General features: G+C 39.5%; 1 protein-coding gene across 3 annotated transcripts in view; it reads right to left on the reverse strand.

Annotated features, from left to right (window-relative positions):
* Window positions 1-24,065, reverse strand: part of LOC104042005 (vitellogenin-1) — a 44,013-nt gene that overhangs the window by 7,318 nt on the left and 12,630 nt on the right. Inside the window, exons 11-29 of one of the 3 annotated variants that reach the window (XM_064455380.1) lie at window positions 23,584-23,802; window positions 21,462-21,679; window positions 21,279-21,376; window positions 17,007-17,131; window positions 16,831-16,932; window positions 16,625-16,744; window positions 16,180-16,369; window positions 15,994-16,087; window positions 15,696-15,881; window positions 10,481-10,625; window positions 8,655-8,874; window positions 7,609-7,778; window positions 6,112-6,981; window positions 5,972-6,028; window positions 4,912-5,130; window positions 3,641-3,847; window positions 2,487-2,629; window positions 1,848-1,986; window positions 517-652 (exon numbers count right to left, since the gene is read on the reverse strand). In XM_064455380.1, coding sequence (XP_064311450.1) covers window positions 517-652; window positions 1,848-1,986; window positions 2,487-2,629; window positions 3,641-3,847; window positions 4,912-5,130; window positions 5,972-6,028; window positions 6,112-6,981; window positions 7,609-7,778; window positions 8,655-8,874; window positions 10,481-10,625; window positions 15,696-15,881; window positions 15,994-16,087; window positions 16,180-16,369; window positions 16,625-16,744; window positions 16,831-16,932; window positions 17,007-17,131; window positions 21,279-21,376; window positions 21,462-21,679; window positions 23,584-23,802 — 3,658 coding nt within the window. The remainder of the gene's footprint in view (window positions 1-516; window positions 653-1,847; window positions 1,987-2,486; window positions 2,630-3,640; window positions 3,848-4,911; window positions 5,131-5,971; window positions 6,029-6,111; window positions 6,982-7,608; window positions 7,779-8,654; window positions 8,875-10,480; window positions 10,626-15,695; window positions 15,882-15,993; window positions 16,088-16,179; window positions 16,370-16,624; window positions 16,745-16,830; window positions 16,933-17,006; window positions 17,132-21,278; window positions 21,377-21,461; window positions 21,680-23,583; window positions 23,803-24,065) is intronic. The other 2 variants (XM_064455382.1, XM_064455381.1) reach the window with 2 other exon arrangements.

Raw genomic sequence — 24,065 nt, forward strand, 5'->3', positions numbered from 1 at the left:
ACATATGAGAACTGATTTTGATTACATGCTAAACACAAATGTCAAGCTAACATGGACTAAAATGTACCAAACTCTTGAGAAACTAAAAATAGTAACCAGGATAAAAAGAGTTCATATTTCCCACAGAAGTGCTAGGCACCAACAAGCTAAGACTCACATGACTCCATTTTGAAGAAAATAAACAGGACAGAAAATATATGATCTGTCTTGTACCCATCATCTGATGCATCTCATTGCAGAGACGGCACCCTCCTGGAAGGGGCAAAAGACAACCCCTAGGACTTGCAGACAGGACTGATTCCAGAACTCTGAATATTTACATCAGTTTGAAGTATTATCGTAAACCTGCCAACAAACATGCTCCTAAGCGAAGGAAGGAGCTGTTCAGAAAGCATGGTTAGAGATGTTATGCTTCCCTAATAAGACCACTGCAGGGAAAGGCAAGGCCCAGTCATGGCAGAGGAAGGATCTACAAACATTGCTTATTCATGAGACAAGCATATAAGTAATATTTACATTGATCTTCTTGTGCTATTTGTGAAGCTATTTCAGGAAATATATTCCAGGCAGTGATATCTCGGGTCTCGTAAGTTGGAGATGGGCCTAAGGGCAGAGTGAATGGCATTCGGAGTGCCTGATAGTAAAGTGTTACCTGAAAAAGCAGAATGAAAATACATTAAGATAAATTGAACCATATTGCCGAAGATATGACTGCTAACAAAAAAAAGACTCTTATCTGGAAAAAAAAATATCTTGAAGATGCATTTATACAATTGCAGTTGTCTTTGTCTCTCCAGGATGCACCCAAACCTTAAGCTTTTGTGAGGAATCATTGTCTTCTCTTCTAGTCACACTTCTTGACTTTTTGAGAAATTAAGGACATTGGAAAGTAACTGACATAGATGAAGTTTAAGTGATAATTAAGTGACTCCTTAAAAAATAAGGTAACAAGTTAAGTAACTGTGTAAGTCGTTGGATGTGTCTGGAAAAGTGACCAGCACCCATTACAGGCTGAAAACTGGCATGAAGAGCATTGGTGTAAGATCCCTCACTGCTGCTTCAAATTACGTTTACCAAGAGAATCAAATTAATACCTAGTGTGTCTACTTCTTCATTATCATTTATTAAAGATCCTGCAATACTGAGCATCATGGAAGGTTAAAGACACGCTAATTTCTCTGTGTATGACTAGCTAGCTGTTATTAATTTGCCAGAGATCCATAGGGGAAATTTTTCAAAGTGGTGTATAGGGATTTGGTGGACAAGGACCAATTAATCAGTGGGAATCTGCAGATCCTGCCTGTGCAAGCTGCTCTGAGAGTATAACTAACGGCTCCAGTTTGGTTACGGAGGAGTTGTATTTGTGGTTGTCGTAACTTGCTCAGACCTGTCTCATCAAGCACGGTTACTGCAGGTGTGGAACTTGAGTGCCAACACGGGTAGATGCTGTACATGGTTGCAACGGATGACAAGGTGATCTCAAGGCCTCCTTTATCTGACACCCCTATACATCCCACAGAACTAGTCACCCTGGGTAAAATGAATAAAGGTGTGAGTGCAGAGCAGTCATACTTGAGATAATTTGGGCCTAACTGCAGTTCTCAGCGTGGAAATAAGGTGTTTGACTACAGAGTCTGATTTTCAACTTATCGCTACGTTGCACCAGAGCAGCACAAAATCAGGAGTACTCCTGTGTGTATTTCAAAACCCATGTAATGTAGGCAGGTGTATAGCAGCTTCTCTAAAAGGGAATGTTTTGTTTTTTATTCTTTACATTAAGTATCAAAATACTATTAGTTGAAAACATATTAAAGGTAAGGAAAAGGAAAATAAAAATTGACACATACCCCAGGAGCTTTAATTACTGTATCAATTGTTCGTGCAGATGTTGCAGCTGCCCTTACTATAAATTCATGAGATGGATTTCTCTGATGTGCTTCTGAGAAGCCCAATATGAATGCTGCACCAGGAATGTATTGCATGAATCTAGAGATAAAGAAGATGTGAGTAACTCAGGTACATGAGCAAAAGCAGACATGGGAGGCTGAGGACTACTGGCAGTTCTGAAAAATCAGAGAAACAATGGAAGAACTGAAAAGTCAAAGAAAGAATACTTTGAGTCAAATGAAATAGGTGATTTTATCCAGAGAAAACGCACTGGTTTTACTTTGCTCACTGAATAGAAGAACATTTCAAAACAAAAAGGCATTTTGAACTGAAATATCAAATAATTTTATATGAAAAATGAAATTAAGCATGTAAAGTTTTTAAATATTTGGGACATATATTTTAATATGAAACTTGTGGAGAAATTAGAACAGATTCACAAAACACTTTTGTGCCATTGAACTTGTGCTTTCCAACCAAAAAAAGAGCCCCAAACATGTTTGGGTTGAAAAGTTTCATCCAATTTATTCAGTGTCTTTATAAAGCCAGCTAGTGTAAGAAAGGTAAAATGACAACTTAGGAAAGAGTGAATTACGTACGCTGTGCTTGTCTTTTTTATCCAGGATGGAAGGTTTCCCCATTGCACCTTCAGCTGCACAGCCGGCTTCCTTGCCAGTTGGCCCGTGGTAGCCACGGCTGCTATCCTGTAGTCCTGGCACTCCTTGCCCCATCTCAGCCTAGCCTTTACAAACAGGGAAACAGCCATCCAACTTTCAGAAAAGAATCACAGAACCACCCTTGATGATTTCAAAATATAAGTTTTTCCTAATTCCGCAAACTTCACATTGATCCTTAATGTTTCCAAGTCTTTCTTTTGCTCTAAATAGGCTCACAGAGAAATTTTGACTACATTTGGAAAAAGCTGAGACATAATAGAAAAAGAGTTGCATGTTCTTGTACACGTTCTTGTCTCAAAGCAGACCTGGGCACTTTAGGTTTGCCATAATTCCCTGAGATTTCCTTAGACTTGGTAACTTCATATACATTTTTCTAGAAGATGACTGTACTGTAATTTCTATTAGCCTTCCCCAATACCTCTTGATTTGAACCCTACCCCACTTTCTTCAACACTGAAATATCATGCTCACTTTGTTATCTGCAGCTGCGAAAAGCAGAGGTTTGTAAATTGTTACGCAAAGACCTCTTGCATTAAGAGGTACACGGGAAGCGCAGCACAGGGAGACACGAAAAAGAAAAGGAAAGACCTGGTCCTCCATTTATGACGCTCTCTCTACCCAACTTTACTTTTTCCATCTCTTCATGTAAACCCTAAGAAGTACAACATTTCAAATTTGAGCTAGGAGTCTTCTGAAATGAATTACATAGAGAAAACCAGCCAGATTCTCAGACAAGCAGATTCATAGTAGAGCAAATAATATATAGGTAGTAATAAGGCGGTTCATTTTTCAAACATTTTTTATACCTCTCGTGGTCATATTTTGACGTATCTTGAAAGTCAATATCTTTTTTTGCCAGATTTTGAAGTGGTTGATTTTTAACAGTTTTTGGTTTTAATTCAAAAGAATGGTGAAAGATAGGAACATTTTCTGAAATTTCACAAATTTTGTCAAACATTTAAAAACATGTATGTTTTTCCTGTATTGGTTCTTCTAATGAGCAGGTGCTCTGTGCTTATTTAAAAAACTCTGGCCTTGTTAGATGACTTGCTAGGGAAAGCTGCCTGTGTGCTTACCTGGGCTTTCAGAGGCAGTATTACAGCATCAGCACACGCTTTCCAATTGGTTTCAGCCAGCTGAACCACAACTAGTTGCACATCAACTTTGGCAGCATCAGAACGAACATATGTTGTAGCTTGATAACCTTGATTTCTGTTGTCACTCCTTACTGCCTGTGCCACAATCGTAATGCCAGGTGGAATTACGTCTCCCAGGAAGTTGCGCTGAAAAACAACCCCCAACCATCTGTGCTTAAGTATTTCTGTGTATTCACTGGAGAGCCTACAGTCCAGTTTATGTGCGCTGAGAGCAGGAAGCAGCCGTTGTCCTTCATCAGTTTAGTTTGTAGTATGTATTTCTATATCCCCAATATTTAAGAATAAATTTAGTTAAAATCTTGATTATTTCCTTACCTCCAGGAATTTTCAAAGTTGTGACTGTTTTGATGTGGACCCAAGACCCTTCCAAACTATCTTTATGCACTGAGTAAGATTTTGTGCATTATTTTAATATTTCACATAGCTGCCTACAATATGTACTAGATATCTTCATAGCAGTATACACATTAACGACATATTTTAGTATACCACAGCTCCTTCAAGCCAATTGTTTATTTTGAAATCCTTCTTAGTAGCAGAGTTCCCATAGACATTGCCTGCATTTGCAGCTATTTGCTCTACTATCATCTAGATACCTTTACTTAGCACAATTATAGAATACCAAGTGTGTAATAAATATAAAGATGAACTGTGCTTAATGGGACTTTACATTCACCAATCAGTAATGACCATGGAGAATCTGATTTTAGTTACTCTCTGCACATACTCATGACCTCAGGTCTACATCTAAAAGTAATTAGGAGGACTTAAGTTTAAAAAAGTCTTTAAATAAAACCTATTTATTTCCTCCCCATTTTTACCTTAATATAATTAATTTTGCATTTTGGGCTTTCACAGGAGAAAGAAAATTCCTTCCACTCTAACTTGCAACCCCATTGCCTTTAATTTTCATCATTTCCAAATCCAGACTTTCACATACTGCAAACACCTTTAGAAATGAAGGAAAATATACCCAAGGAACAAGCAAACAAGACCCTAAGGCCAAGGGAATTTGGCAAAAATATTTTAATGAGGGGAAAATATGTCATCGGACTTTGACTTTCCATTTACAAACTTGACTTGCAGTGCACTCCTGAGCCTAACCCCCTAGCTGGTTGGAGTGCCACCACACCTACAGTTCCCGCTCAGCAGCCAGCAAAGCCCGGCTTGTACCACGCAGACAGCAGTACCTCACGCGTCAGGCTGGAACCGTGGCTGTGGTGCATGCTGACTCCCCTGCTCACGTGGCTCCTTGAGCTGTGGCCAGTGTTCTCTCCATGGCGGTGGCTGCTACTGCTGCTGGTGCCACTGCTGCTGCTGTTGCTGCTGGTGCCACTGCTGCTGCTCTTGCTGCTTCCCGGCTCAGAGGAAGATGATGATGAGCTGCTTGATATCTTCTGATCTGGATGCTGTGAAAAAAAAAAGGGTTAAAAAACTATGGCATGGCCTCTGGTTGTACAGTATAGACATCAAAATCAGAGCTATCAGCCTCCCTCTAGAGGAAAGAGACAGACTTAGACATATCTAGAGTGTTATTTTTATTGTCATAATGCAGGCATCAGATACATTAGGTAGGAATGTGCCTCAGGTCTACCTGGACCCCTCTGCTGATAGGAAGGCCGCACAGTGATTGCAAATGGCAACATCACAGTGTCCAGGTCCAATGTTAGGGAAAATAAAAACTGACATATAACAAGTGGTCAAATATACCCATATTTTTTAGAAATAAAAATGATTACAATTTAATTAAAAACACTATAAAGAATCTTATTCTTATATAAGCAGAATACGTAGTAACTTTACAGGTAACACCTACAAAAGCCACTACATTATCATCCTACACTTAAATACGTCTGTGCCATAATGCATACTGAACCTGGTTTCTGATACAAAACACATATGTGATGTTTTTACTATGATTGCCTAAAAGCTGTGTACGTGGCTGTACCTACTGGAAGACCCTGCTGTTTTATAATTCCCCCATGGTCTTTGTTAACTTAGCATTTGGCTGCAGAATCTGCCCCAAAGGTGTCCTGGCTAAAATCTGAAGATTGCAAGTGCTACAACAACAGAAGGATGCAGTGTAATAGTCGGTATTTTGGTAATAAATACCCTTATTGTGCCCATTGTCATTGCTGATATTGGACAGTATGGAATGCTCAAGTGAAGTGAACCAAAGCCTTTCAGTACTATGCTTGATCGTATCCACTGTAGCCACCATAGGAATGTGCACTTCAATTAGGGACCTACCCAATGGAAGTGAGCAGACCTGAAATGGAGCCGGTATACTTTTGGGAGGTGATATACCTGCAAAATTCCAAAAGAAGTTATTACCTACAGCTCAGTAAGCATAACCTCCTAGCAGGAGTCAAAGCATTAGAAAATTTTACCCGTTCTGTAGGAATGTGGTAACTACTGTGGCTGTTACATAGGGACTTGACGTGTGTCGGCTCAGCTTGTCTGTTGTATTTGCTGTGGCGATGGGAAACACCAATGCTTTCGCTGCTGCTGCTGGTGCTGCTGCTGGTGCTTCTGCTGCTACTGCTGCTACTCTGTGTTTTATCCTTCTGCGCACGGACACTTCCCGCTCTTTCAGCAGCGCTGGCATGTGGAAATGATGTGGTCTTGGACTGCTTCTTAGCCTTATGCTTTATACCAGATGCTCTGCTGCTGCTGCTACTACCAGCACTGCTACTGCTGTTGCTACTACCAGCTCTGCTACTGCTGCTGCTTTTGCTGCTGCTGCTACTGCTGCTGCTGCTTCTTTTGCTGCTACCACTGCTGCTACTACTGCTGCTCTTGCTGCTGCTACTGCCACTGCTGCCACTGCCCTTGCTGCTGCTACTACTGCCCTTGCTGCTGCTACTACTGCCCTTGCTGCTGCTACTACTGCTTTTGCTGCTGCTACTACTGCTTTTGCTACTGCTACTGCTGCTTTTGCTGCTACTACTACTGCTTTTGCTACTGCTACTGCTGCTTTTGCTACTGCTACTACTACTACTACTACTACTTCTGCTACTACTACTGCTTTTGCTGCTGCTACCACTACTGCTGCTGCTGCTGCTGCTGCTGCCACTGTCCCCAAAAGGGTAGAATTTCTTTCCTTTGGCTTTGGACCGTCTTGTTTTCAGACTTATCTGTGTGCCTCCCTGTGATGCTCTGTTGTCAGAGTCGCTGCTGGAGGGACTACTTGTTGTACTCTCGGCACTTCCACTGCTGCTGCTGGCTCTGGATGATGAGCTTCTGGATTTTCTTGTCCCCTAGTCAATGGTACCATTGGAAAAACAAAATTATTTTTCTGTGTTCCTGCAGAAGGGATACAGAGACCTATGAATCTCTCTGCTGCCTTAGAAGACTAAATGTACGCCTGATAGCATTCTTGCAGTACATCACAATAAGGCAAATTCATAACAATGTGTTAAAACCACACATAAGTAGAACAATACCCCAAACCCTTTTGTGATAATGAACATGTGTAGAAATTGTTGATTATACAACTACATGTAATTAATGTTAGTTATGACAGTGCTTTAGCTGTGACTATCTCAGGGCAAGTTGTGCAGGTAGGTCTCATACCTTTTTGCTACAGTTCCAGTAGCTGGAAAGAGCAGACTACTTTTTGGGCATACAATAGCTATTTTGTCTTACAAGAGATTTTCAGAAAAACCTACAAAACCAACCTGCACTTTCTAATGTCCTTCACCTGCAGAAAAGATGAATGCAACCAAAAGACCTGCAGAAAGACACGTGTACCCAAAAGCCTGTCTTTATTTCCCAGTTTTTGTATACTATCTAAACGAAGGAGGCTACTTAGTAAAAGAACTATAAATAACTAAGCTTTGTGCAATGTCTCCCACAAATCTAGAATTGGATTTTTACAGCAGTACCTGGTCATCAGTATCATCAAGGATTTTCTTCACTCTTTTAATTACTTCTTTGCTGGAAGATACTTCTGCCTCTGGATCTTCAAATGTTACTAAACGTACCATTTTTGTAGGAGCTTGGTCTCCTGCTTGAATTGTGACTTGTATTTTTTCAATAGGTGCCTCTGTGTAAACTGAAATTGCATGATAATTTGTATTGCTGTTAGTAATAGCAACTGAATAATAGAATAAGCCAATTTTGGTTATAATTTATTTAGCCATTCTTCCCCAAATGAAAATATAAATGTTCATTGATTATTTTTGGTATTGAGCAACTTTGATAGAAAATTCTATAATAGCTAAAGCACATACTGACAATAACCAAATTTTAAAATATTAACATGATACTATATTCTTTTCAAGTTAATAAACAGAATCGTCAGCAGATTTAAGTCAAGTGAACCAGATAACCAGACAACGCTATGGCATCACAAATCAGGCGTCAGAGAGGAATTGATGCTCAACTCTTGAAATGCAAAGAGCAGCCCAATCGTTAGGCCATTAGTTTGATTCTTAAGAGACCTAGATTCAGTGGCCTGCTGTGCTTTTACTTCTTGTGATCATGGATTAAGACATTAAGGACTAGATCCTGGCAGGGTTAATCCATAATTCCCTTTAAGAGCCTGGGTTTTTAGAATGTAGCTACAGGACACTGCATCAGATCTGTTGTCCATGTCCAATTGCTCTGTGCTTCCATCCCAAATCCAATGATTCAGGATGCATCAGACACGCTCTGCAGGCACAGATCAGTTCTGCTTGACTCTGGCCATGCTGAGTGGCATTGCTGGGAGAGCTGGGAAACCACTGCTCTGACGAGTTGGGGAGAAATGGATTCCTGCTACAAGCATAGTCCATTGCCCATACTGGCAGGGCTGGTAGATCTAATGGTAGTTTCAGTGGTTCTTAAGATACAAAAGATATATAAGTACATATATAAATATATATGTGTATATATACACACCCCTACCCACCCACCAGTTACTTTCTTTTTTGTGCACAGTTGCATTTACCTGGCTTGAAGCTCACCCTAAGGGCGTGTTCTCCGACTAGGTAATAAAGAGGCACATTTTTGATAAATGCCGCATGTATGCTTTTCCTCTCAATGCACACTTGAAACCCAAATGTACTTGCATTGGAACACATGGACTGAACAAATGGCTCTTTTTGGGAAGAAGAGGGTCCAAAGGAAAAGGAATTTCCCAGTGAAACACCATCTGCATACTGTCTGTCCTATTAGATAATACACATGTCAGGTTAAACTGGAAAACAGTAAGAGGAATACTTGCGTGTTATGAGTCCTGTTTGGTACAGGTGTTTTTTTCGGTACATGTATGTTTCTGTTACATGTATTGTGCAGGAGGAATTAACCAGTTTATTTGAGATAGCAAGGCCGTGGCTTAGGACAACTTGGTTTTCAGTTGGACAAAATTATCAACTCTATGGGTTGATTAGACTGTCTGGTGTAAAAGATCTTCAGGCTATAAGAATGGAAAATTATATCACACAGTAATTCTAAATATTTAATTTTCTTTTCCAGGAGTATTAGAGAGTGTTAACATGTACTTGATAAATCTGAGTGTGCTCTTGACTGACTGGAGTTCTTTCCTTTGATTTATGATTGGGTCAAACAGCAGAACCTTCATCTATGTCCATGAAAATTCTGTCTCAGTTGAGGTCTGACATAAATGTGAGACTATATCAACTAGATGGTCAAAGCACATCAGATTTTAGAAATTTCCACTCAAAACTATGTAATTTACATGGGCTAAGCAAAGCTTGCAGAAGAACAAATTAAAATTAATTAAAATTAGAATCAAATCCATGAAATGAAAACTGTGATTTCCTGGAGCAACGAAGCAAATAGCTAAAGACACATAATCATAAGCTTTCATTTCACATGTAATACAGGTTTGCAATTAATTTTTTTACTCAGTTTATCATGTCTCACAAGATTCCAAACTTGTATGAACCCCAGTGAAAAAGTGAAATTTTAATGCTAGTATTTTCTTTCCAAAAGAAATTCTAATGATACTGGGAAATGCTCCAGTTAGTGCCATTTTTCAGTTGCTGTTCATTTAAGAATATTTGCGGAGTGCTGAGTTTTCAGGAAGAGCAGCACAGAGGCACAAAGTAGAACAACTTTGCTTGTTCCAGGATGTTGGAAACTGCCCTCACTGACAGTATGTTTGACTTCTCTATAGGAAAGTTCTGTACTCATCCTTTGCTCATCTCTTATTTTGTCTGAAAACCCTTCAGAGTTGCAGGACAACAATGAAACCAGAACAGGACAGTGTATTCCTCACCTCTGTCAGTCTTTCACCAAATGAACTGTCACAGTGATGCCTTCACAATGCTGCCCATCACAGAAAGCCTGTACTGGCTTTTAGGGAAAACTGTAGCTCAGGAAGACATCTGACTTGACACACAAACTGCCAGCCATCCCTGAATTGGGATGCTTATAAGCATTAAATTTGGCTCTACAAGTTGAGTAATGGAGCGTCTCTTAGAACACTTGTGGCTGCCCAAGGAATGTGATGCTTGCATAATGGTTGCAAAGTATTTTAAAGATTGTGGGCCTATCCTGTAGATGGCAGTGTAAAATTAATTACCAAAGAAAACGCTTTTGCTTTTGAAAAAGTATTGCAAGTCTGATGTGTTACAATTCAGATTTTAAAATAATATTACTGTAGGGCTATTTGTGTTATTAGATTGAACTTGACTTATTTTGAGTGAAGCAGCATTGGTCAGAGATGAATTGTAAAGTTTCCTATGGAGAAAAGAAATAGTGTCCCACTGATTAAAAGCCCAAAAAAGAATAGTCAGACACATCATTTACCCTGATGTTATCAGTCTCGCCTGATGCAGAATCTGAATCGAAGGACATCTTCATTATGTCAGGCACTGCTTCAGGTAGAAGAACTGGAGTCATCTTACTTGCAGCCAAATCCCCAACATTTCGTGTAACAGCAAATGTCTTAGACCTGCAGAATAAACAGTAGAGGAAACCTGTATTGATAAGGTGCTGCTGAGGAAAAGACCTGAATAATGCCTTGTAGCATGTCCTCAGCAACAAGTATCATACCTTGCAAATTGCTTTATAGATATTTACAGAATCTTTCCTGTTGTATTTTCAAGGACTCCTAAGAATGAATAAAGACATGGACCAATCTCAGGGGCTGGTAGCCCACTTGGGCTTTTAGAATCATGTGCACAGGTTAAAAGCGTTGTTGTTGATGGAATCTCTTTATGCCTAACTCCTGGAAGAACAGCCCACTTACTTAGAAGCCTGGCTGTGGATTATATTATTAAATTTTTGCATGTCCTATTTTGATCTTTTGGACCTCTAAATTTTTAAACTCCTCTTCTGTGTGTTCACTGCTAAATTTAGTTCTCATTTCCTTTGACATTATAATTGGGAAAGTACTACCATAACTTCAAAAAACAACCGTGGGACTGGTGACTACTGAATGCTGTTTCCAGTGTAACTTTTGTTAAAGCCAAATTAAAGAAAGGAGCTTTAATCATTGACGTGTCTTGAGCTTGATGTAAATTCACTGGTACTCGTAGCTTGGCAAGACATCACGGAGAGATATGTAGGAAGGTTAAGACCCTATTTACATAAATGTGTTCTGTGCATTGTTTTCAGTGTTGTGGACTCTGAGAACATTAGGATCCACGATGAACGATATAGGGTGCAACATGAGACTGAGACTCTCATGGCTAAATATCCCGGTCCCCTAGCTCCATACGCCATGCTCTTCACGGAAGTTGCTACAGTGGTGTGATAACTGAGTTTTGTTTTGGGTCAGAGAAACATCTTGAATACTGAACACTTTTGAGAGATGAAAAAGTGTTTCCCTCAGATATTAATATTGTGCTAAATCTACCTTGTTAGCCATTTATCAGTGCTAATATCCAGCTCAAAATTCCCTACGTGCTGTTTCTCAAGTGTGAAGCTGATCTGCTTGCCCTGGGTCTTTTGTGGTCTGCCAATGGAGGTGGCCTTTGTGACAGGTGGTCTGCAAAATGGTCTCTATTTTAGTATGGTCCACACTGTACTAGCCCGAGCAATTCCAATCTAACCTATTTGAAAGATGAATTGGTATTCATTTGATAGCCCTCTCTTCCTCTTGAAGGCTCCTACCGTGCTGTGTGCACTGTAAAGCACACAATTGCACTTCATGTGGAACACCTCAATAAAATGTGTGTCACCTGTGGGCTTTGTTTTCTTTTCCATCTCTCTCTTTTTTTAGATAAGGACATGACAGCAACGCTCCACGCTGGGTGATAGGAGAACCTCGAAGAATGGAATCTGAAATAAAATATTCTCCCTAACAAGCTGAGCGGATAAAAGAAAATACAAATCAACTTGCGTTTCAGATGGCTCATCTGGGTAAAGGGACAAAAAGGGAAATGGCTTTTATTTTAATCCCATTCAATAATTTAAATGACCACTGAACTGCAGGCTGGGTCTCCAAGCAGAAAGTCCTGGGGTTTTTCTTCCAATTTTTTTTAGGATTTTTTATGCCAATAGTCTACTCCTGCCACCTAATGAAAGTGGAGGATCGATTCCTCCCTGTTGAGCACAGAGAGCCGACAAATGTAGCTGCATCACAGGTGACACATGTCAATGTCTGCAGAATCACACGGCACAGTAAAAATAGGCTACAAGAGCCAGCTCTGGTGCTTTAACAAGAAAAACAGTCACAAAGAAGGCCTAAAGCTATGGTATGAAAGAATCTGTTCTCTCTGATCCCACACAAGGGAGAAAAAATAAAAGGGAGATTTTCCAATATGTGTTAGTGTATTTTTTTGGATGAGAGAAGAAGCTGTGCTATAGTACAAGCCAAATTCACTGCAGGGGTAAGGGACAAGCAATTCAGCTGTGTTGGGCCCACTGATGTTTCAGTGATTGTGGCCTTACCTATATCCCTAACATTGGGACAGAAGACCTCAATATCTGTTTAAAATAAGGAAAATCAATGAAAAACTATTTTCTTAGGTTTTAAAGCACAGCATGACATCATATCTAAATAAATGAGAATCAAGAGGCAATCTTCCAACCAGATCTTTAGCTCTTTTTCCACTGTGGTGGAAACAAAAATTTCTGCCTTTCCTATGCATCATCCTTCCGACCTTGGTGTAAAGGGGTTACAAAAACAGAAGCTTGGAGCACCAGCCACTTCTCTTCTCTGTCCCCAGACACACCGCACTGCCTCTCGAGCTCACAGCGAACACTGGCTTTTCTGCATTTTCCGTTACATGTGCTGTATATATGTTGCATATAGCATTGTAATTTCATACTTCATCTTATAAATAAGATGCCCGTGTGAAGCGATTTCTGCTTATCCTATAGTTAAAACAAGAAAAAAAGCCCTGTGATAGAAGCTCTATTCAAGATTATGTATATACTTCAGTAGCCTGTCATTATGAATATGTGATGTATGTGCGAAGTGCGTTCTCTGGCAGCTCTCCATATTTATACTTTAATCACAGGGCTCTAATTTTCCCCTGAAATTGATTTGATTTTTACTTCTTCCTGTAAATGTTGTTTAAAAGTATGTTTAAGTAGCCATCTGTAGTATACCAAATAATTATGTTAAAAGAGCCCTAAAAATAACTATTATTTTTAATTAAATTTACCTTTGATAGGATTGAATTGAAACACATGCTATATATTCTCTCCATGATATGATTAATTATTTTGCTCTGATTTTTGCTATAAAGAAAGTTGAGTCCATAATGCGCTGATTTGTCTTGGGAATGCAATCTCTCTATCACCAAAGTTTTCATTATTTTTTTCTTTAGAGTCTGTGATTGCTCACCTGAGTTTCTCTTCGGCTCCTGAAAATTTATATAAATCCCACACCTGTGACAGGTTATAACCTGTACGGTGTGTAGGATATAACTGAACTTAACACTATTGAAGACTATTTGCTTCCTGCGTCTGGGTGTGAGAGATGAAGGGGAAAACAATATCACATCCTGACTAGCTTTAATGACGTGGTACTATAGAAAGTAACCCACTGGCCGTCAGGACAAAGTGCCCAACACTAAAATATTTTGAACAGAGCTCACAAACAAATGAAAGAGCAATAGCGTCCCAGAACCATTTCTTTAAATGGGGAATTTAAAGCTCACAAGGGAAGGTATCAGAATATCTCTAAAATATTGAATTCAATAGTTTCTTTATTCTTTGGTGAATCTATGCAAAAGGAAGAGAAAGTCTATGTTAAACGAAAACTTTTGACTCATTCTACATTGAATATATATGTATCCTTTCTCTCTCTATCACGCCTGCTTGTTTCTCTTCATACCTTTAAAGTTTTACTTTGCTTGGTCTTTGACCTCCTCAGTGATGTGGTTCAACATTACATTCTTTAGTTATTGCTTTGCCTTCACCGGTACTCATTGCTGTTTCACTGCTCTGTGTGGTTTCCAATGACCATTTGTTCTGTAACAGTGAATGGGAATGCTTTTTGGAGAAAAAATTGATGGTGCTAAAAGTTAGCTAGTGAGTATTAGCTTTCTCATATACTTAGCATTATAGAGCTATTTCCAACTGACTACTTCACCTTATAAATGATAATGCTGCAGGGTCTAGAGCAGGGCTCGCTCTGGAACTCATGGACCTCTCCGCTGTAATCCCTTGCCTCTGATACTGACTTGCTTTATGATTTTTAGCAACGCATTTAACTCTTTTGTGTCTGATTTGATTTACCCTTAAGTCAAAGGAGGAAAATATTTTTTTATTTTACTTTGCAGGGAGGATCCTTCTCCTAATGTTCATAGTTCTTCCTGAGGCTTTAAAGTCCATATCAGTGTCCAACACTCTCATTTCAGTTCATCAGTTACTGAGTTCATTACTATCTGCCTCACCCTCTCCAACAGTGGGAGCTAGTGAGACCAGGTACCTGCTGTCCCTGATGACCTTGGGAGCAGACTGGCCTCGTCTTCACAAGAAACTGAACAAAACTTTTGGGCTGTGGTGCCCCAGCAGCTTACACAGAGCTGACTGATGCTCTGTGAGCTGCCGAAACCCTCTCTCCCCTGCATGGAGAACCTGATTACAGTCACATTTGATGAAGCGGAGGAATCATCTTAGGGAGGAGGATGTGATGTCAAATGCATGCTAGGATGGCCTGTGACCACTGAAGGGCAAGGCAGAATAATGATTAGCCTAACTGGCGGCTAAACTGAGGAGGCCTGCAGAGTTTCTCTGGGCCAGCAGCCATGAACGCTAATTGCAGCTGGATCAAGCAACTGAGCTCTTTTGTTACGGCTATATTCCTAGAGCAGAAACTTGTTAACATTTCTGCGGATTGTATAATAGCTGATTTCTGTTGTCAGCGATGCTTCTTCCTTTGTGATGAATTTTCGGCTTGTCTTAGTATTTTTTTCACACGTGTGTTTGTGTGCGTGTGTGAAGGATTTCTAAGCTTTGGTCTACTGCTTTGATTCCTCGGACATACTCTTTCTGTTTCCTCGCTCTCTTTGTGCTTGTATTTCCATCTGTTTTCATTTGTTTGGCATCTGGCTACAACAGTTTTCCAGAGTGTATTGTAATTGCATGCACTGATAATAAATCAAGTAGACCTAACAGGCAAGAAAACCAAATGGCAGCCACAGGGAAACAAGGTAAAAACACAAGAAACACCAAATCATCTATGCTTCAAGGCATCAAATGCAAATATATATGGGTTATCTGCTATAACTGATAGGATTCAGCTGGCTTATATCTTACCTAGTGTCTCCAGTCCAAATATACATATTGGGATAGAAATTTTATGCCATTTGTGTTTTAAATAGCTCATGGGTCTCAACAGCTAAGCATGGTCCTAAAGAGGATTTTCAGGTGAAGACCACAGGAAGTAACGGATATTTTCAAGCAAAGCTTTGATACATGTCACTTCATTTAAAATAAATAAACTGCACCAATCATTGCCAGTTACCCATGCTGTCAGTCAAAGGCAAGATCCCTAAGCAAATGTTCTGTTTCATTTGGAAGGACTGCATTGCTCCATAGAAAGATAATAAGTGCTATGTCTTACCTTACAGTAATTATGTTAGTCTCATCTTTACATGATGGAATTTCAGTTTTGATATTTTTTTCCTTCATATGAACAGTGGCAACAACATTCACAGGTACATGAGCATTCACTTTGGTGTGTGCCTCCAGCCCTGCCTGGATCATTTGTGTGTTGGTCCCCATTACAAAAATAATCTCTTTAGCCATGCTGAAAAGGTAGAATGAGGGTAAAGTTATGTTCAGACAGCAAAAAACTGACGAATTTTTATGGCCTCTGCCACTTGGAAATGTAATTCTTTTTTGTTATACTTAATACATACCTCAGACTAATTTTGGATCTCAGCCTAATGTTGGCGTTTAGTAACTCAGCCAGTCTGAAATCAGACTTTGGAGAAGGTGTAATCTGTGCTTGAACTATTACAAAGAAAGCAAAAAAAAAGTGTTTAACCCCCCCTCCCCAGTACTGACAAGCATGTTTGTATTGCTCAAGTCTTGAAACACATTACCATTTCCTGCCACTTTTGTGACAGAAGAGTAATAGAAGCTAGTCTCCATCGGGAACCCGGTGCAGGTGGGCACGATACGACGCATCTCAGAGGACAGTAAAGCTTTGGTCCACTGCCTCCCTACACCACTCTGAAGGCTACTGATTATTCTTCTTATCGAAGGGATTTTTTCATCAGGTCCATACCATGCCTGCAATTACAGAGTTCAACTTGTCTAAATAAGCAGAACTTGAATATCATGATCCGTGTCATTAACTGTGCCTCAGGGGAAGGTCTGCCAACAATGATTATAGCTAATCCTGATCAAAGCTTGACCTTATTTGCCTTGATTAATACTAAAGACAAAAACCTTCTTGAATTAAAATGTTAAAAGGGAGACAATGTGTGAAAGAAATGGTATTTTAAAGCTTTTGATTCTTGGGTGGTGGTGTTTTCAAAATGATACCTGCAATGCATTTTGGATGGCTTTTTTATCAAGTCCACCAAAGAACAACTCTTGGCCAAACATCTTCAGGTAGACTGAGGTAAAAGGTTTGTCACTGGAGAATGCCTTCCAGTCAGAGAGCTACATGAGAAGAGGAGGAAAGTTTTATTCTTCATAACATTTGGGGAACCAATGCCTTAGAGCTTTTATTTTCCCTGAGAATTTACCGTTTTCAGGATTTCCTTGAAGTCATAGTCAGTCTCTGAGTTCCCGTCAGGAGAGTAAACTTTAGCAAACATCTCCTGCAGTCCTTCAACTGTTATTCCCACCTGTGGGAAGAAGTAAATTTGGATGATGGTCGTAAGATGTGCTGTGAGGGCAAAGTGTGGGTAGACCCAATTACCTCCAAGGGATCAGCCACTCTTCCAAGGAAGTGTGCCCGGAGCTGGGACATTGCCACCTTTGGAATTAAGCTGCCTGCATTATTCAATACCAGATATTTAGCTGCCAGTCCACTCATAAGGAACTCTGAAGAGAAATAGGCAGTAAAACATAGCAGTTAGTTTTTAAAGCCACAGTGTGCAGATTGTATCAATTTACTAATTGCATAATTCAACTGATCCAGCATGATATGAGAAAGGCCAGAAAACCCAGCTATAAAACTGATTATATAAACCAGTCATAAACAGAATATTCTGCATTTTTGAACTATTAATGGGCAAAATTACAAGCCCCCTGCTCATTTCGTAGTGGTTATGCTATTTTTCCAATGCAAAATATCATTTACATCCGGTCAAATTCTGTAACGTCAGCTTATGAATTGCTTTTATGAGACATCATCTAGGGCAACTTGACAAAGGGGAACAGAAATAAAACCACATTTGCCATCCTTAGCTAATAGTTTAGGAAAAGTGATATAGATGTCCTACAAGGACAGATGGTGAGGTGTAGATTTGTCTCTCAAATGACGCAGAGGCAATTTAATACATCTAGTTCCAAATGCTGTAACTCCTTACATGAAATGCATTAATTGTTAAGTAATTGTTAACTATTAAGTGAACTTTGAGCAAGCATAATTTGTCTACTTATTTTCTCTACATTAGATTTATCGTCTATAATGTTACTTGATACAAATAATCAGTGCAGTGCACAGTCATGTATTCTTCCCAATCTTGGCACAGGTCTGTATAGTCCTGTTTTCTGAGTTAAAGTAATCCCAAGACTTTTCTAAGTTTCCTTAGGTTTCAAGAGTAACAAGGCTGACATGGTATGTAGGCACCCTGATGTGCTTTCCTTCTTCCAGCCCTCATCTCTCTTCTCTTCCTACATTAGTTGGAGGACAGAGAAATATCTTAGGAGTCCCTATGTTAAATTTCTGCTATACTCATGTTAGATATAGGCACCATATACTCTTTAGATCCCTCCAGAAATCATCTTTGGAAATCCAGTACAGCCAGGATAATTGCAGAGCCCTGGAAGAACCAGACAAATAATTTCAGTACCTGTACAGAAATTATTGATGAACTGTAGGAAATATATTTTCAAACATTATGAGAGGGAGTGAGTCTTTGACCTCTTTCCAGAAAAGGACTGCCTAATTTCTCATAAATTATTTAGCTAAAAGTTAAAGAAAAGATTATTGCTTGGTTCACAAAAGTGGGGTGTTACGAGTACTCATGCCCATATTACTTCTCTAGTGCCACTCTCTGTGTGTCAGATAACATCTCACTTGTGAGTCAACACTTTCCCATTCTCTTCTGAATCTTTGCATGCAAACAAGGGTCTGGATGGTCCTTTACCCTTGTTTACTCCTTACGCTAAGTTGTGTTTGCATATGGGACTAATTTAATTTCTAATTTCTCAGGACAGATTCCAACTTATCATGTATTTGAGAAGCAGTCTGTTGGAAAAGCAATCTGCTTAGTCTACTAAATCTGTATGAACCGGCATTTCACTACATCATCCTCACTCTTTTGCTGTATGAAGCTCCTGTGTTATCCAAAGTACTAGGCACCAGCTATCTACAACATACGTTGTCCAGTAACAGCTCCTACAATCAAAATACAGGTATATATGCCACCCTATTGATGGCAGAGGAATCAGTAGAGAACCTTCAGCAGACAGCAAGGAGACATGACAAAAGCTCACATATTAATGCTGATCCTATAGAAAATAAAAAGCACAGTGATGCCACACCAGGACATTTTTAATAAGCTGACTTGAGACCTGGAAATGTGAAGACTAGTTTTTCTCTGAGTGAGCTTAGTCAGAACAGTCCTAGGTGTTATGTGGACTGGACACTAGAGTGAGGCATGGCACTCCCAGTGAATTCATTAAGGCTCTTTTTTTTTGTATTCTAACCCACAAAATCTGTTAGTTAAAAAAAAAACCAATGGTACTTACTGATACTTAATAAGAAGTGTTGCTCATGAATGATTAAATGATTATACAGAAATCACTGACTTGAAGAGAGTAGGGATATTTTCCATACCTCAGGCATTACATAGTGCTAATGCTCTAAGAAAATATTTACCAAAGAAGAATCCTACTGACACGGTCAGATGATGCACTGTAGCCACTTCACTGTAAGGGTGTCATGGCACCCACACATATCTTACTACGTACCTTGCCCCAAGGAAGAGGGAAAGGAAATCGGTGATCAAAGAAAACAGTCTTTGGTAGCTATGAACATTAGTACACATATTTAATTATATGAATCTGTGCATAATGAAAGTCAGATCCTGTCAGTCCTCACACTGAGCAGAACCTGGATCATCCCTTTGATTTCAGTTGCAGTGTGTAGGGCATGAAGCACTATCAGTGGTGGCCATGTGTCAGATTCCAGTTTAGAAATAGATTCAGCTGACATTATTGCCTGTCATTAAAAATTCAGCATCTAGCACCACAAAGATCTGTGATGCTGAGGGCACATTTTTGTTTTTAGCAAGGAAATAAGTACTGCATTACAGCTGTCTCTATGGTAACTCCTCCAGAATGGACTCACTGAAACACATTTCACTTGTGGCTAGTGGTGACAAATCAAATCAGAAAGCTAGAGGATGGATCCTCCTCCCACACCAGTGTAATAGAGGATTGACTTCATTTAGCTAACTGAGTTATCCAAGTCTAAGATTAGCATGTGTGAGAAAAGGATCTTGTTCCTTATTCTTCAGGATGAGAGGTTTAAATATTACATATCCATGGTGACCAATTTTCTGACACCGGTCTTCACCAAGAAGTAACAGCAATTCACTTGTGTGCTGTATTTCCAGGCTACAGCCAGGACAAAGTAATCCATGTCACATAGCCCTCTGCCAGCTACCCTCATGCGTACTGCACCCTTCTTTCTCACTGTGTGAAAATTCAGATAGCTTCATTTTAAAAGCAAAAATAAGAGGAGAAAATGAGTACCTAAAACTAGAAACACATATCTGCGTATTACTGGAGAATTTATCTCTCCCTGAATTAATTTTAAATGGTACCGAAGTTCACACAGTGTGTGTTAGTGTCTATTTCTCTGGGCACTCTCTGTCTCATCTCTGAGGCAGCAAGCATGTGTATTGTATATTACTGTGGTTCTTGTGTTATGTATTACATTTATTTTTGTTATAGAGCAGATTAAATGTAACAGGGGCAGGGCAACAATAAGATCTACAAAAGTCTTTCAGACTACTCCCCCCCTCCAAAAAGAAAGCAAAAGTACATTTAGCACTATGGATTTGAGATGTTTCAGGGTATCTGTTTATATAGATTAATTTGCAAAGAATATTTACGTGTACCAGTGGATAACAAAAATGCTAAAAGCATCGAAGTCCTCCTAGATAAACAGCATGTGTAAGGAGACTGTGTTTGTAGATATAATCTCCCTAGTCTGCCAGCTACGTACGCCAAATCACTGAGGCTGTCATGGTCATTTACATATTGAGTTGCGTAAAAAATCTCTACTGAGAAAAATAACATACATGGAAAATAGAAATAGCTACAGTTTGGCCCAGCAAGAGCTGTCTTCTAATCTGGTCCTCTGCATTCTGATTACATTTTTATGTGCAACTCCCATGGATGTAACTGGTCACCCCCCAGATCCCGTGCATGGATCTGCTCGTTCCAGTAATGAATTTGGTAGGAAGGTGCAAGAAGAATCTTTAGACAATAAGGCTGAATTAGCTGCTCATGGGTGCAATGAATTGCCTCATCTGAATGTTTTCAGAGTTTGCTGTTTCATTGGCACTAGTGTTGGGGTGTTGGGGTGAAGAATATTTAGCATCACATTTGAATTCAGCAAGAGTTGTAGGTGTTCAGCACCAGCAGAAATTAATCCACTTCAGCAGTAGTTTAGGTCCCTTCTGTTTGTGCAGTGCTGAACAATGGTATGATACTGGAGCATTTGATACAGGAGCATGTGCCTCACCGGCTAATGAAAATGGAGAGTTAGAACCTCACAAGCCCTCTGGTAATTTCCTGCTGGCAGTGTACAATGCAAAATACACAGGGACCTAAACGCTCTCCAAATGGACAGCCTGAGATTTTTATATTTTTTTCATCACTGAACATTGGAGAATATGGAGGGACAACATGCACCTAACCAGCTGGCCAGGAGATTTCTGTTCTCATACTGTATGATTTTTCTCACACATTGACCTGTATATATTTCTCTACAGAATTTTCTGAATCTTACCTTTAAACATACTGAAGCGGAGAACCTTGCTGAACTGATATCCAGATCTGTCGAATTTGGGACTTAATATTCTGACAGCCATCCTGCAGGCAGAAGCCCTGAAAAAATCCAGTGAGCACATTAACACCTCTATTAGTTAGCAACATGTTTTTCATCTAGGGGAGGGACCCAGATTTTCCTTACATCACTTGAAGATCTGGAGCTGTGCTTCTGCCCAGGGCCCTCAGGTGAGAGTAGATGAAACTTGCCACTTGCATGCTCGGTTCCTTCAGCACAGCATCAGCTAATGTCATTAGTATTGGAAGACCCGGTTTGGTTTCAAGCAAAACCACTGCAGCTAACATTCGGATCTGACAATGAATGTTGTGATTCAGGAAAATCTCAAGGGTTATAGCCTGGACCTGAAATAATAGATACATTCAAATTTACAGAATGTTTGAACATTTTGCTAATAACCATTCATCGCCGGTGAATGATCTCTTCATCACTAGTACAGTGAAAATTTGTATTATTTATTATGGCAACGGTGTTCCTGGTTTCATAGTCTGAGGTTGGAAGGGGCATTATGGTAATGTAGTCTGACTTCCTACACAATCAAAGCCAAGGAACCTCTCTGGATAACTTCTACATCAAATATGTTATCTGTTTTTGAGATATAGCGAAGTATATCTGTAGCATAACCACTCTCTAGGCAAAAGAGATTTCATGGATCCATCACATACCTGAGAAGTGGTTTCAGTGACAACTTATCCCTCCCCATAAAGGTATGCCTTATTTCTAATAATTTGATCTCCTGGAGACCTTTCTGTTAGAATAAAAACCAGTTTACTACCAGAAATCTCTGTCATGTAGGCAGTTTAAAACTGCAAGTTTATGCAAGAAACGTAATTTCCACAGTACTGCTTGTGACCAATGTGTTTGACCCTGGCAATATTCAGTATCAAGGCTAATTTTGTACTGGAACATTTCCAGTTTCCATGAGCTGCACTGAAGCCTTTGACCCCTTCAAAATGGATGTGGATGGTGTAACACTGTTCTGGCACCCAAGGTAAAAGTGGTGACAAGGATGCAGTAGCCTCTTTCTAAATATAACTACCTTTTAAAATGAAACAATAAAAAAAGACAGACCACGTATTAACTCTGTTTAATACAAATATGGGTGTGTAGCTAGCTGCAAACCAGGCATTAAACTGGTTTTTGAACAATGTAAAATCCATCCACAGACATTAACTTGCCCCAGATCAATTTTCTCCAGAGAAAATGCATAGAAAATGGGTGGTTTGGGTCATGTGTGGAAAGTTGGGCCGAAGGGCAATCAGAAACACAGCATTGTTGTCAAACATCAAACTGGCTTTTTTCTTCTGCAGCAAATACCCTAACTCCTACCCTTGCTATTCTCTCCTCCCCTCTGCTTTTCCCCATCTAGCTCCTGCACTCTAGTAAATTGTTTCTTTATTCTTTTGCTTAAAAGCATACCCTGGCACACTATTGTCTGTGGATCAATATGTGCACTCAAACTGGGAGACATGCAAAAAATGAGTATAATGGAAAAACTGATACAGATTAGTAGGAAAATAGTTAATGAAAGCTTTTATTTTACTTTTTGTATTAAGAATGGTCTTATATAAAACAAAAATTTCAATATTATGAAAAAAAAACTTGAAAATACAAGGCTTCCTTTTAGAAGCAGATTGCTTTCAGGTGAAAATGATTGTAAAAGTGATGTTCGTGGTGGGTGAGAGTATGCCTGCGTAACCATTGTATGTGATGTCTAATCATCTTGTTCGGGGACAAAAGTCACATTTACTACATGTTCTGTTTATGACTTAAACCCACACAATGTCTGTAAATTTGTAATTAGGATGCAAACCTCTAGTACCTATTTGATTTATGGTTAGATGTGACATGTAGTATTAAATGTCAATTCTCTGAAAACCTTGTTTTGTGGTTCTCTCACATACCAAAGCTGAAGTAGCACTAAACACATTTTGGTCAATAATTTACTTTCTGTCTAATGTCCTTGGAAAATAAATGTTTGTAATGGAAATACTGATTTGCCTTCAACAACAGGGTAATGAATAGATAGGGTAACGAATGTGTCCTTTTAATGGGATCTTTGCTGCAGTATGAAATGCTAGAGGTTGATGTCAAAAGGAATAAGGCATGCCAACTAAGGTTAAGTATTTAAAAAAAATACTACAGCTATATTTGAAAAAAGGTGTGCTACCCCCTCATCACCCACCATCGATTAGCGGCCTTGGGTTGGGTTACCTTAAGTGCAAAGGAGGCAGCTGTGTTTCCTTACCATTTTGGGGTCTTTCATGCCTATGTTTTTCAGGGCCATCACAGCAGTCGCGTGGACCTTGACTGGCAGATCTGAGGCACCAGCTGCGTATCCTGGTAAAAATTTCTTGATGTGCTTGATGCTGGCTGGATGTCCTACATTCCCAAGGGCTTTCAAAGCCAGGGAAATTTCTTCTGTGTTAGACTTGCTCAATGCCTCTCCTGCAAAGCCATGAAGTAGCTGAAGAAAGAAAACAAATTTGTTGAGTTCAATTCCAGCCCTTATCTATATCCCATCCCCCAGCCTATTCTGCGGTTTGACTTTGATAATTTCAGTTTGTTCAATTCACTTATTTTAAATATTTTCAAATTCTTTTTGTCCTCATGAATAGGACATTTTATTCATAGACAAGAAAGCTGCAATGAACAGCTGCTTCATCACTATGCCTTAAAGTGACCAAGTAAGATTTTTAAAGGAAAAAGTAATGGCTAGGAGCTAGTTCC

Source organism: Phalacrocorax carbo, chromosome 6 (genome assembly GCF_963921805.1).
Source record: "Phalacrocorax carbo chromosome 6, bPhaCar2.1, whole genome shotgun sequence".
Classification (NCBI taxonomy): Eukaryota; Metazoa; Chordata; class Aves; order Suliformes; family Phalacrocoracidae; genus Phalacrocorax; species Phalacrocorax carbo.